The sequence below is a fragment of the Psammomys obesus genome, unplaced genomic scaffold (assembly GCF_907164565.1).
Source record: "Psammomys obesus unplaced genomic scaffold, mPsaObe1.curated_primary_1811, whole genome shotgun sequence".
Lineage (NCBI taxonomy): Eukaryota > Metazoa > Chordata > Mammalia > Rodentia > Muridae > Psammomys > Psammomys obesus.
In genome coordinates this window covers 5,241,821-5,254,114 of record NW_026589447.1, presented here as the reverse complement: position 1 = coordinate 5,254,114, position 12,294 = coordinate 5,241,821, and the positions used below count along the sequence as shown (strand labels likewise).

At 36.8% G+C, this 12,294-nt stretch overlaps 1 protein-coding gene across 5 annotated transcripts in view; it reads left to right on the top strand.

The window, feature by feature from the left end:
* Positions 1–12,294, top strand: part of Heph (hephaestin) — a 130,972-nt gene that overhangs the window by 113,146 nt on the left and 5,532 nt on the right. For all 5 annotated transcript variants that reach the window (XM_055605076.1, XM_055605078.1, XM_055605077.1 and 2 more), the window contains 3 exons: positions 1,311–1,450; positions 3,015–3,177; positions 9,842–9,886. In XM_055605076.1, the coding sequence (XP_055461051.1) occupies positions 1,311–1,450; positions 3,015–3,177; positions 9,842–9,886 (348 nt within the window). The remainder of the gene's footprint in view (positions 1–1,310; positions 1,451–3,014; positions 3,178–9,841; positions 9,887–12,294) is intronic.

Here is a 12,294-nt window from a genome sequence, read left to right as displayed (position 1 = left end):
TACTGAGAATGCTAATTGAAAAACTGAATTTCATTCTGTAACTAAATATAATTGCTGATACTTTCCTTGCAATGGATAGGTTTTCTAAATTGTCATTGGCATCAATGGACAACGAAATTTCTCTGTATTAGGAGAAGCAGAATCATACCCAGAACCAATTAGTGAACCAATTTGCACCCTTTTCTGTGATCAAAGAGATTAAATATCTAGAAGTGGATGAGCTGAGCAATTTTAGTTTTTTTTTTAAACCAAATCCACAATTTGATGTTGCTAGACATAGCTATTCCTTCCATTATTTTTCCTCTTGAAGAGTAGAGTAGAAATTATCCCCCACCTGTGAGAAAATGAGATGTGAGAGGAAACGGTTTTAAGTAAAATCCTACTGATATGATTAATGTAACAATGAATAGTTCAGTGTCTTTCAAAGTCAGCATAGGATGTGACTTTTGAAGCGAATGTGTTAATCAAAGCAATGTATATGTTGTACTCTGAGTTATCTGATGTAGTTCTGCAAATGTGTGAGGAACCTATTGCACTTTAGTATAGAAATTTATTTCCTGCTTATTAGTAACCTAAGAGAAGTTGGCAACTTAAGCTTTCACACCATAAAAGATAAATAAACCTAGAAGACAGATTTTAGAGAGTTCTAATGAATCATGCTGAGGAGTATTAGAGGAGTTCAAAGGGGAAGGTGATATAAGAAATTGAGGTTACATAGAGGAGGGAGCTTAGGAAATCAGAAAAGTTTTCTTGAGGGAGGTGAAGTTTTAAAGAGAAATAATAAGGAAGAAATATTTATGAGAGGGAAAATTAGAAAGCTAAGGATGTAAAATACATAAGTAGACTGTGTGAATGAAAATGAAAGAAAAAAATCACATTAGTTGGAATCAGTGCTGTTTATAGTTGGTGAATATGGGAAGGTGATATGGAGATGTATTTTGAATGAACTTATTGGCTGACCTAGAGAGCCGTGGGATTGTTGTTAGGGAAAGGGGGATCCACTAAGGAAGAGGAGAAGGAGGAGGGCAGGCAGATTGGGAGGGGATTAGGAAGGGAGCTACAGCTGGGATACAAAATTAATAAATTGTAATAAATAAAAAGAAAAAAGTGAAAAATTTAGCTTCAGAATAACATGGACAGAATAATTGCTTAGAGAGAGATAACATTGTATCATTATTATGGAAGAGACACTGGAAAGGGAGAACAAATTAATAGCCTGTTGCTTTCATCAGAAATAATAGGAATTATACCTAGGGCAGTGGAAAAGGGTAAATAAAAGGAAAGATATGAGGCATTTTCTTCTTTTACAGCCATCAACGGGAAACTCTATGCTAACCTCAAAGGTCTTACTGTATTCCAAGGAGAACGTGTAGCCTGGTACATGCTTGCCATGGGCCAAGATACTGATATCCACACTGTTCACTTCCATGCAGAGAGTTTCCTCTATCAGGTGAGCTGAGAATATGGCTGAACCACTTGGGGATGATTAAAATAATGTCTTAAGAACCTTTGTACAAGGTAATGTCAATGAATAAGGTAATAGTTAAGGCATATGGCAGTCTATTATATAGAGCATTAAGTGGGGGATTCTAATCAATTGTATATCCCAAAGGTAGTCACTCCTAGACTTTAGCTTTTCCTTCTAACAAGTCAGATAATGCCTCTCATTTAGGAGGTAGGTAGATGAAAGGAAATCAGTGTCACTGTATCTGAGCCAAAGACTTTAGATTTCATGAGCAGTAATCTTAAGAGCAAGGAATTTGAAATATTCTTAGAATTCCTGAAAGTCTTTAACCCATCAGAACAAGAATTTAAATTCAGGAACAATGTTTGATTCTGTAACAGTTTTTTTTTTTTTTAATATTAGTTATAGTTTGCTAACTTTGTATCCCTGCTGTATCCGGCTCCCTCTTTCCCTCCCAACCCCACCCTCCCACCCTCATCTCCTCCCTGCCCCTTTCCAAGTCCACTGATAAGGGAGAACATCCTCCCCTTTCATCTGATACTGGTTTATCAGGTGTCTTCAGGACTGGCTGCAAAGTCCTCCTCTGTGGCCTAGCAGGGCTGCTTCTCCCTTGGGAGGAGGTCAAAGAGCCCGCCATTGAGTTCATGTCAGAAAAGTCCCTGTTCCCCAAGTGGGTATTAGGATACCCACTTGGATACTGAGCTACGAAGGGCTACATCTGAGCAGAGGTTCTAGGTTGTATCCATACATGGTCCTTTTTTGGAGAAACAGTCTCATAAAAGAACCCTATGCCCGGATATATTTGGTCCTTGTGGAACTCCTGTCCTCTCCAGGTCATATTTATTCTCCCTCCCCCCCCCCTTTTTTTTTTTTTTTTATTTCCTGCACTCTGCTGAAGATTTGGTTCTGAAACAGTTTTAATTTTAGGAAAAGAGCACAGAATTGGAGGCATTGTTATAGACTTAGAGATCTAAAACTATTGATCAAAGTCTTGGCAAGAAAAACAAACTAAGTTGAATTCACTTCTAAAGGAATCATGTAGTTCCAACAGAGCTTAATCTAGACTCTCCAAAATTTAGCTTATAGAAATTTTCAGAGAAACTAAGTTTGGACCCTCAAGAACTGATACCATTTTTCATTTGTATCACTTTATGAAAAAGAAGGAGAAAAGACCTCTGTTCTTCTAGTTTGAATGATTTATCTAGGAGAGGTAAATTAAGTAGACCTTTGAAGTTTTTCTTTGGTACAGACATTTTGGAGTCTAAAGAATTGAAAATAGGCTGAGACCTAGTGGGCTTCAATCACAACACTTAGGGAGGCAAAGATAGTGACTCTCTGAGTTTGAAGCCAGCCTGATCTACAAAATGAGTCCAGGACAGGGCTACACAAAGAAACCCCATCTCTACAAAAAAAAAAAAAAAAAAAAAAAAGCACAAAACAAACAAAAAGGAAAGAAAATTAAAGGGACATTATACATTTTAATTCCTATAAGCTGTAAATTGGTTCCTATAGTTTTCAGATTTTCTCCGCATCCATATCTATTTTGCAGAATGGGCACAGTTACCGGGCAGATGTAGTAGATCTCTTCCCAGGAACGTTTGAGGTCGTGGAGATGGTAGCCAGCAACCCTGGGAGATGGCTGATGCACTGCCATGTGACTGACCATGTTCATGCAGGCATGGAGACCATCTTTACTGTCTTGTCTCATGAAGGTGAGATCCAATTCCCCTAAGTATGTCATTTTTTAACCAACTGTGTAACCCATGGAAACCAGGTGATAGTTAAGGAGACACTTGAACTTGCTCTCCTGGCTACGAAGAACCAGGTTTTAATATAGAGGAGGGCTCCTTTTTAGTCATTTCCTCAAGCTTCATTTTCTCATCCTTCCTTGCAAGTGTCATGAGCTCACATAGGTTGGCCTAGCCTGAAATGGGGAGGGTTACTTTTTTTCTTCTGTAGGTTTACCACTCTTTGATAAAAATATAACTTACTTAAAAATCAATCATTTATACTGTAAAAGAAGTATTATTTCAAGGAAATCGCTAATGAATCTTTCTCTGATGTGGTCATTGTCAATAAAGACAAATGTGTGGGATTGGGAGGATGATGGCTGAATGGGAAACAGTGATTATAAGCAAGCACAAAAACCTAAGTTTGCAGCCATTGAAAAGAAATGGTATGACCTGTAAGCCAATATATATATATATAATCTCTCCTTCCTTCTCTCTCTCTCTGTCTCTCTCTTTATCTGTCTCTCTCACACAAACACATACACACCACTTATCCATACACACAAAACTGAAAATAAAATAAGTAAATAAAAATAAAAGCCCTCAAATTTTATAAGTCAGTCAATTCCAGCAGAACACGACAGAGATGCCCAGATACTCCAATAGTAAATTCTTAGAGGAGAGTATACCCAGGTGAAAATTGCACTGCTGCAGAAGGCTAAGGCTACCAGATGTGAATTTTCCCTTCCTTACAGCATTTCATTTACATACTAGCCATGAGAAAATTGGCCTAGTCACTTCTTTACCGGAAGGAAAGTTTTATTTTTAATTATAATTTTTAACTTTTTTATATTAATTACAGTTTATTCACTTTGCATCCCAGCTGTAGACACCTCCCTCATTCCCTTCCAAACCCACCCTCCCTGCCTCATTTCCTCCCATACCCCTCTCCAACTCCACTTATAGGAGAGGTCCTCTTCCCCTTCCATCTGACCCTAGCTTATTAGGTCTCATCAGAACTGGCTGCATTGTCCTCCTCTGTGGCCTGGCAAGGCTGCTCCCCTCTCAGGGGGAGGCTGTCAAAGAGCTAGCCACTGAGTTCATGTCAGAAACAGTTCTTGTTCCCTTACTACGGTACCCACCTGGAGACTGAGCTGCCATGGTCTACATCTGTGCAGGGGTTCTAGGTTATTTCCATGCATGGTCCTTTGTTGTAATATCAGTCTCGAAAAGACCCCTGTACTCAGACATTTTGGTTTTGTTGTTCTCCTTGTGGAGCTCCTGTCCTCTCCAGGTCTTACTATCTACCGCTTCTTTCCTAAGATTTCCTGAACTCTGTCCAAAATTTGGTTATGAGTCTCAGCATCTGCTTTGATAAACTGCTGGGTAGAGTCTTTCAGAGGCCCTCTGTAGTAAGCTCCTATCGTGTTTCTGTTTTCTCCTTCTTTCGAGGTCAATCCCATTTGTCTTTCTGAGAGATAATTACCCAGGGTCCTCCTTCTAGCTCAGCTTCTTTAGGTGTACAGATTTTTGTAGGTTTATCTTGTATGTCTAGTATTCTCTTATATGTGAGTATATACTGTGTGTGTCTTCCTGTTTCTGGGATACCTCACTCAGAATGATCTTTTCTAGATCCCACCATTTGCTTGCAAATTTCATGATTTCCTTGTTTTTAATTGCTGAGTAGTATTCCATTGTATAAATGTACCACAATTTCTGTATCAATTCCTCTGTTGAGGGACATCTGGGTTGTTTCCAGATTCAAGTTATTACGAATAAAGCTGCTACAAACATGACTGAACAAATGTCCTTGTTGTATACTTGAGCATCTATTGGGTATATGCCTAGGAATGGTATAGCTAGATCTTGAGGAAACACTATTCCTAATTGTCTGAGAAAGCACCAGATTGATTTCCAAAGTGGTTGTACAAGTTTACATTCCCATTAGCAATGGAGGAGGGTTCCCAATTCTCCACATCCTCTCCAGCATGTATTGTCACTTGAGTTTTTGATCTTAGGCATTGTGATGGGTATGAGGTGAAATATCAGGGTCATTTTGATTTGTATCTCCCTGATGAATAAGGACATTGAACATTTCTTTAAGTGTTTCTCTGCCATTCTATAAACCTCTTTTGAGAATTTCTTGTGTATCTCTGTACCCCATTTTTTATTTGGATTACTTGATTTGTTGCTTTTTAACTTCTTTAGTTCTTTATATATTCTGGATATTAACCCTCTGTCTGATATAGGTTTGGTGAAGTTCCTGTTCCAGTCTGTAGGCTGTCATTTTGTTCTGATGACAGTGTTCTTTGCTTTACAGGAGCTTTTCAGTTTCATGAGGTCCCATTTATTGATTGTTGATCTTAGAGCCTGTGCTGTTGGTGTTCTATTCAGGAATTGTTTCCTGTGCCAATGAGTTCTAGGCTCTTCCCCACTTTTACTTCTAACTGATTTAGTGTGTCTGGTTTTATGTTGAGATATTTGATCTACTTGGACTTTAGTTTTGTGCAGGGTGATAAATATAGATCTATTTTCATTTTTCAACATGTAGACATCCAGTCAGACATCTAGTTGAAGATGCTGTATTTTTTCCATTGAATGGTTTTAGCTTCTTTGTCAAAAATCAAGTATCTGTAGGTATGTGGGCTTATTTCTGGGTCTTCAGTTTGATTCCATTGATCGAAAATTCTGTTTCTATGCCAATACCATGAAGTTTTTATTACTATTGCTTTGTAATACAGATTGAGATCAGGGATGGAGATACCTCCAGATTATCTGTTGTTGTACAGGATAATTTTGGAAATTCTGGGGTTTTTGCTTTTCCAAATGAAGTTGATAATTTTTCTTTCAAGGTCTGTAAAGAATTATATGGGTATTTTGATGGGAATTGCATTGAATCTGTAGATTGCTTTTGGCAGGATGGTCATTTTTACTATGTTAATCCTACCGATGCATGAGCATGGGAGATCTTTCCATATTCTGATACCTTCCTCAATTTCTTTCTTCAGAGACTTGAAGTTTTTTTTTTGAACAGGTCTTTCACTTGCTTGGTTAGAGTCACAGTAAGGTACTTTATGTTATTAGTGGCTATTGTGAAAATTGTTGTTTCCCTGATTTCTTTCTCAGCCCTTTTGTCTTTGGTATACAGGAAGGCTTCTGATGTTTTTGAGTTAATTTTGAATCCAGCCACTTAGCTGAAGGTGTTTATCAGCTGTAAGAGTTCCCTGGTAGAATTTTTGGGGTCACGCATGTATACTATCATATCATCTACAAATAGTGATACTTTGCCTTCTTCCTTTCCAATTTGTATCCCCTTGAACTCCTTTAGTTGTCTTATTGCTTTAGCAAGGACTTCAAGTTCTATGTTGAAGAGATATTGTGAGAGTGGGCAGCCTTTCCTTGTCCCTGATTTCAGTGGGGTTGATTTAATTTTCCCTCCGTTTAGTTTGATGTTAGGTATAGGCTTGCTGTCTATTGTCTTTATTACATTTAGGTATGTGCCTTGTATCCCTGATCTCTCCAAGACTTTAAACCTGAATAGGTGTTGGATTTTGTCAAATGCTTTTTCGGCATCTAAGGAGATGATCATGTGGTTTTTCTCCATCAGTTTGTTATATGGTGGATTACAGTGATGAATTTTCATATATTGAACCACCCCTGCATGCCTGGAATGAAGCCTACTTGGTCATGGTAGATGATATATTTTATATGTTCTTGGATTCAGTTTGCAAGTATTTTATAGAATATTTTTGTATGTATGTTCATAAGAGAGCTAGGTCTGACGTTCTCTTTTTTGTTGGGTTTTTGTGTGGTTTAGGTATCAAGGTGACTGTGGCTTCATTGAATGAGTTTGGTAATGTTCCTTCTCTTTCTATTTTGTGGAATAATTTGAAGAGAATTGCAGCTAGCACTTCTTTGAAGGTCTGGTAGAATTCTGCACTGAAACCATCTGGCCTTTTGGTTTTTTTTGTTTTTTGTTTTTTGTTTTTTTTGGAAGGGAAACTTTTAATGACTGCTTCTATTTCCTTGGGGAATATAGGAATATTCAGTCTTTCTTCCTGATCTTCATTTAATTTTGGTTAATTGAATCTAATGAAAAATTGTCCGTTTCACTTAGATTTTCAAATTTTGTGGCATATAGGCTTTTGTAATGAGACCTAATGATTGTTTAAATTTCTTCAGTGTCTGTTGTTATGTCCCCCTTTTCATTTCTTATTTTGCTGACTTAGATAGTTTCTCTGCCTTTTAGTTAGTCTGTCTGAGGGTCTCTCTATCTTGTTGATTATTTCAAAGGACCAGCTCCTCATTTCATTGATTCTTTGACTTGTTTTATTTGATTCTAGTTTATTGATTTCAGCCCTGAGTTTGATTATTTCCAGCAATCTACTCCTCTTTGGTTTGTCTGCTTCTTTTCTTTCCCTAGGGCTTTCAGGTGGGCCATTAAGTTGCTTGTATGAGATGTTTCAAATTTCTTTATGAAGGTGCTTAGTGCTATCAATTTTCCTCTTAGCACTACTCTCATTGTGTCTCATAAGTTTGGGTATGCTGTGCCTTCATTTTCATTGAATTTTAAGAAGTCTTTAATTTCTTTATTTCTTCCCTAACCCAACTGTTATTGAGTAGGGAGTTGTTCAGTTTCCATGTATGTGTAGGCATTTTGCTATTTTTGTTGTTGTTGCGGACCAGCCTTAGCCCATGGTGGTCGATAAGATACAAGGGATTATTTCAATCTTCTTGTATCTGCTGAGGCTTGCTTTGTTACCAACTATTTGGTCTATTTTGGAGAAGGTCCCATGAGGTGCTGAAAAGAAGGTATACTCTTTTGAATTTGGGTGAAAAGTTCTGTAGACATCTATTAGGTCCATTTTATTTAGGACTTCTCTGAGTGCCTTTATTTCCATGCTTAACTTCTGCCTAGATGATCTGTCCCTTGGTGAGATTGGAGTGTTGAATTCCTCCACTATTAAGGTGTTGGTATCGATATGTTTCATTTACAGATTTAAGCGCTCTTGTATTTGTGGCATAGGTGTTCAGAATTGTGATGTCCTCCTGGTGGATTTTCCTTGGATGAGAATGAAGTGCCACTCCTCATCTTTTTGGATTAATTTTTGCTGAAAGTCCATTTTGTTAGATATTAGGATAGCTACCTCAGCTTGTTTTCTGGGTCCATTTGCTTGAAAAACATTTTCCAACCCTTACTCTGAGGTAGTGTTCATCTTTGTTGCAGAGGTATGTTTCTTGGGTGTAGCAGAATGTTGGATCCTGTCTCTGCAACCATTCTGTTAGTCTGTGTCTTTTTATTGGAGAGTTGAGTCCATTCATATTGATAGATAATAGTGACCAATGAATGTTAGTTCCTTTTATTGTGGAGTTGGTGTTACTATGATTCATTGCTTGTTTTCTTCTAATTTTTGTTGTGAATGTTATCTGTATCCTATATTTTCTTGGGTGTAATTGTTTTCATTGGATTGGTGTTTTCCTTCTAGTATCTTCTGTAGGGCTGGGTTGCTGTGCAGATATTGTTTAAATTTAGTTTTGTCATGGAATATTTTGTTTTCTCCATCTATGTTGATTAAAAGTTTCACTGGGTAGAGTAGTCTGAGTTGGTGTCTGTGGTTCAATTTAACATTTTAATATCGATTTTTACTGATTAAATTTCTTATCTGACAGCTTCCTGAATGTTTATTAGTATATTCTGATTACTCACTCCGGCTAAGAGATGGCTCAGAGCTTAAGAGCATTGGCTGTTTTTCCAGGTGACTCAGGTTCTGATTATTCTCTCCCTCTTTAACTACCTTTTTCCCTATCACCCTCCTGCAAACAGTTTCTTTCTCAGATTCATGACTTTTATGTTGGTTTTGTGACATTCAGTTTAATCACAGCCACCTGTACGACCATTGAATTGGAAGTATTTGTTAAAGCCTGGTGAGATCATCAGTGAGTACTTAACTGGAGGAAGTGGTTTTCACTCTCCCTGAATCTGTCTGTAGCAATGTCCAGCCATGATGGGTAGAGACCTCTGAGGCCCTCCTCCATTTATGCTTGACTGTTGACAGTACCATTCTTGGACAGACTCAGTGCAGTGAGTGTATCTTTTTCAGGAGATTACATTTGGCAACCCTTCTCTATATCTTCCAGGACTTAAATTTTTTGTGATACTTTTTCCGCAGTGTTCTTCAAGCCTTACAGTAGATAGTATAAATGTACTGCTAAGGGTTAAGCACCCTGTGCGGCTATATGCCTTGGCTTTCATCGTTGTTCACAGGAAAGTGACTCTTCTTTCCTTAAGGCTGAGAAAATAATATATCTATAAGAATAAATGTAACCATTTAAGAGGTTGCTTGATGCTATGTTAATTTGCTCAACAACAGTATTCTGTACTGGTTACCACACAGGTCCTATGATATGCCCTGCTATGTTTTTTTTTTTGTTTTTTTTTTTTTTTTACTATGTTTAAAGTAGCAGGGTAGCAGGCATGGATTTCCTTGCTGTTAGAGCAGATTTCAAATCCAAAATCCAATCACAGAGACTTTAACAAAGAAGCAAATTCCAAAAGAACTTGCTTTTAGTAATGTAAATATCCTATAGAAATCCTATAGATTAGTACAAAGAATAATAGGGTCAACCTCTTTTCTTTTTCCCACAGAACATTTCAGTACTATTACTCCCATTACCAAAGAGATTGGAAAAGGTATGTATAACGATGTGTATACACTAGGAAGTTACATGTGGAATGTGTATGTGTGTGTGTGTGTAATGTGATACTTCTAGCATGACTAAACTTGGGCACCATAATATAATACCTTAAGATTTATGTAAGATGTCTGATACCAGAGAACTAGGATTCAGTTATCTTCAACATGTTTCTTTGTCTCCTTTGTTCCCCATTACCTTTGGAGCTTGGGAAAACAACCATACCCTCAGATAGAAAGCTGTGTTCCTAGCCCATAAACTATTAGTGAGGGAGAAGAAAATTCTAAATCCTGCTGGGTAAGACATGAAAGAGTTATGGCAGAAACAAGAATTCCTACATGGACAATATGAGACTAGAACAAATACCAAATATCCATCAACAACTACTTTTATTCTTTTCTTCTTTTATCTATGGAATACCAAGTAATTGTCACTTGGGGTCTATTCTAATAAAATATGTTTTTCCTATAATGTTTAGGTCAAAATTATGCTTTCATTTTTTGTTCCTTATGCCTTTTACCAGGAAATATTCAGAAAATCATGTGAAGTACAAGGACGATTAGACCCAGGTGTGCTATCATGTCTGATATCCCCATATCCCTACACTTTGGTAGTAGGGCATGAGAACCATAGGCTCCAGGCAAGACTAGACTCATATTGAGACTGTGGCCCAAAAGATTTTTTTAAAAAGACACTAAGGAATATCAATTTACTCTGGACATTTTCAGCTCTACTAAAACCAACTTCCCATTAGTAAATTCCTAATGACCTATAGAAGTTTCTCATGAATTGTTAACCATGGACTGGGGTATGTCCAGGAGAGGTAAGTAAAAGGTAAGATAACATTGAAAAGACAGTGCCTGAATTATATTTCTTTCAACTCAAGTAATCCAAATATTTACACATTTATCACTTGTTACATATGTATGTTTGGATATACAGACATATGTAAATATGTATGTATGTATGTATATGTATGTATATTTATATTTGTGCATGTTCAAATGTATATATTCAGTATATATACATATGAATATACATATATACTATGTGTGCGTATTTATTTATTTATCTATCTATTTATTTATTTATTTATTTATTTATTTATTTATTTATGTTTTTCAAGATCGGGTTTCTCCGTGTAGCCTTGGCTATTCAAGACTCACAGAGATCACCTGCTTCTGCCTCCCTGAGTGCTGGATTACAGGCATATGCTATGGTACCTGGCTATGTGCACTTTTCATAAACTGTCACTTGAGGAAAAAACTGTCAAGATCTAATACAGCAAACTAATTTTCTAAATTCAAAGTTTGTTCAGGGTCACAAGAGAAAAACATGCCAGAATATAAATTCAGAACCAGAATGCTGTTCACTTTTATTTGAAGTTATTTTTTTTTCAGTTCTGTGAAAACATTCATTCATCCAATGCATTCATCAAACAAGTGTCAATTACCAAGGACACACACACACACACACAAATAAGACATAATTGCTACTTTCCACTGCCTAAAAAGAATGAGACTCTGAAACAATAATTGTAATGGTAGAGGCTGTGCACAGAAAAGGTAAACAGCAATACTATCTTATAATTATTGTATATTTGCTGTTTACCAGGTGCCATGCTAAATACTCCATGTATATTTTAGCTCATTTAAATTTGATAATAATCCCCTTTGTTAGGCATGGTCGTCATCACCTTCATTTTACAAAAAGAGTAAACGAAGATTCATTAGGGATTCAGTCACTTAGCCCCAGATTACAGACAAGATAAACCATAGATTCAGAAAGAATGAATGCAATTTGGAAACCTAGAAGAAGGCACCATTAATTGTACAAATGAATTGTACTTGGTGCTAGAAAAGTGAGAAAAAGGAAGAAAGTAGTCAGGCAAAGTAAGAAACATAAACAAAGAATCTATAAAAGTACCATCAATTATGGGAAATAAAGATTGGGTTTCAGTGGCTAAATAATAGCAGGTAAGACTAGAAAGATAGTTTTGAGTCTGACTGAGAGCACTGGAATTTGTGACTTCAAATTCTGAGCTTTGCCTTGTAGATCATTTGAAAACAATGGAATGTTTGTATGACATAAACTATCACAGTCATTAGGAAAGATCGATATGGAATTACTATTAACATGATCCACAAGAGACCATACAGAATTAAGGCAAGCTGTCACAGTCTAATGGTCAAAACAAGCATTGATTAGCTGAATTTGACTCAACATTCTTCACGAAGTTTCACTTATTTCTCCTAGTTCTGCCCCCCTAAGTCTATGTAGACCAAGTTTAATTATTTATTTATTTTTCTATAGCACAAGATTTTAAGTATTCTTCAGTGACCCTTAGGTCTTCTCATGGGCAAACAGAATAGGTATATCTCTGATTATCAAGAAGAGCGTCCAGCT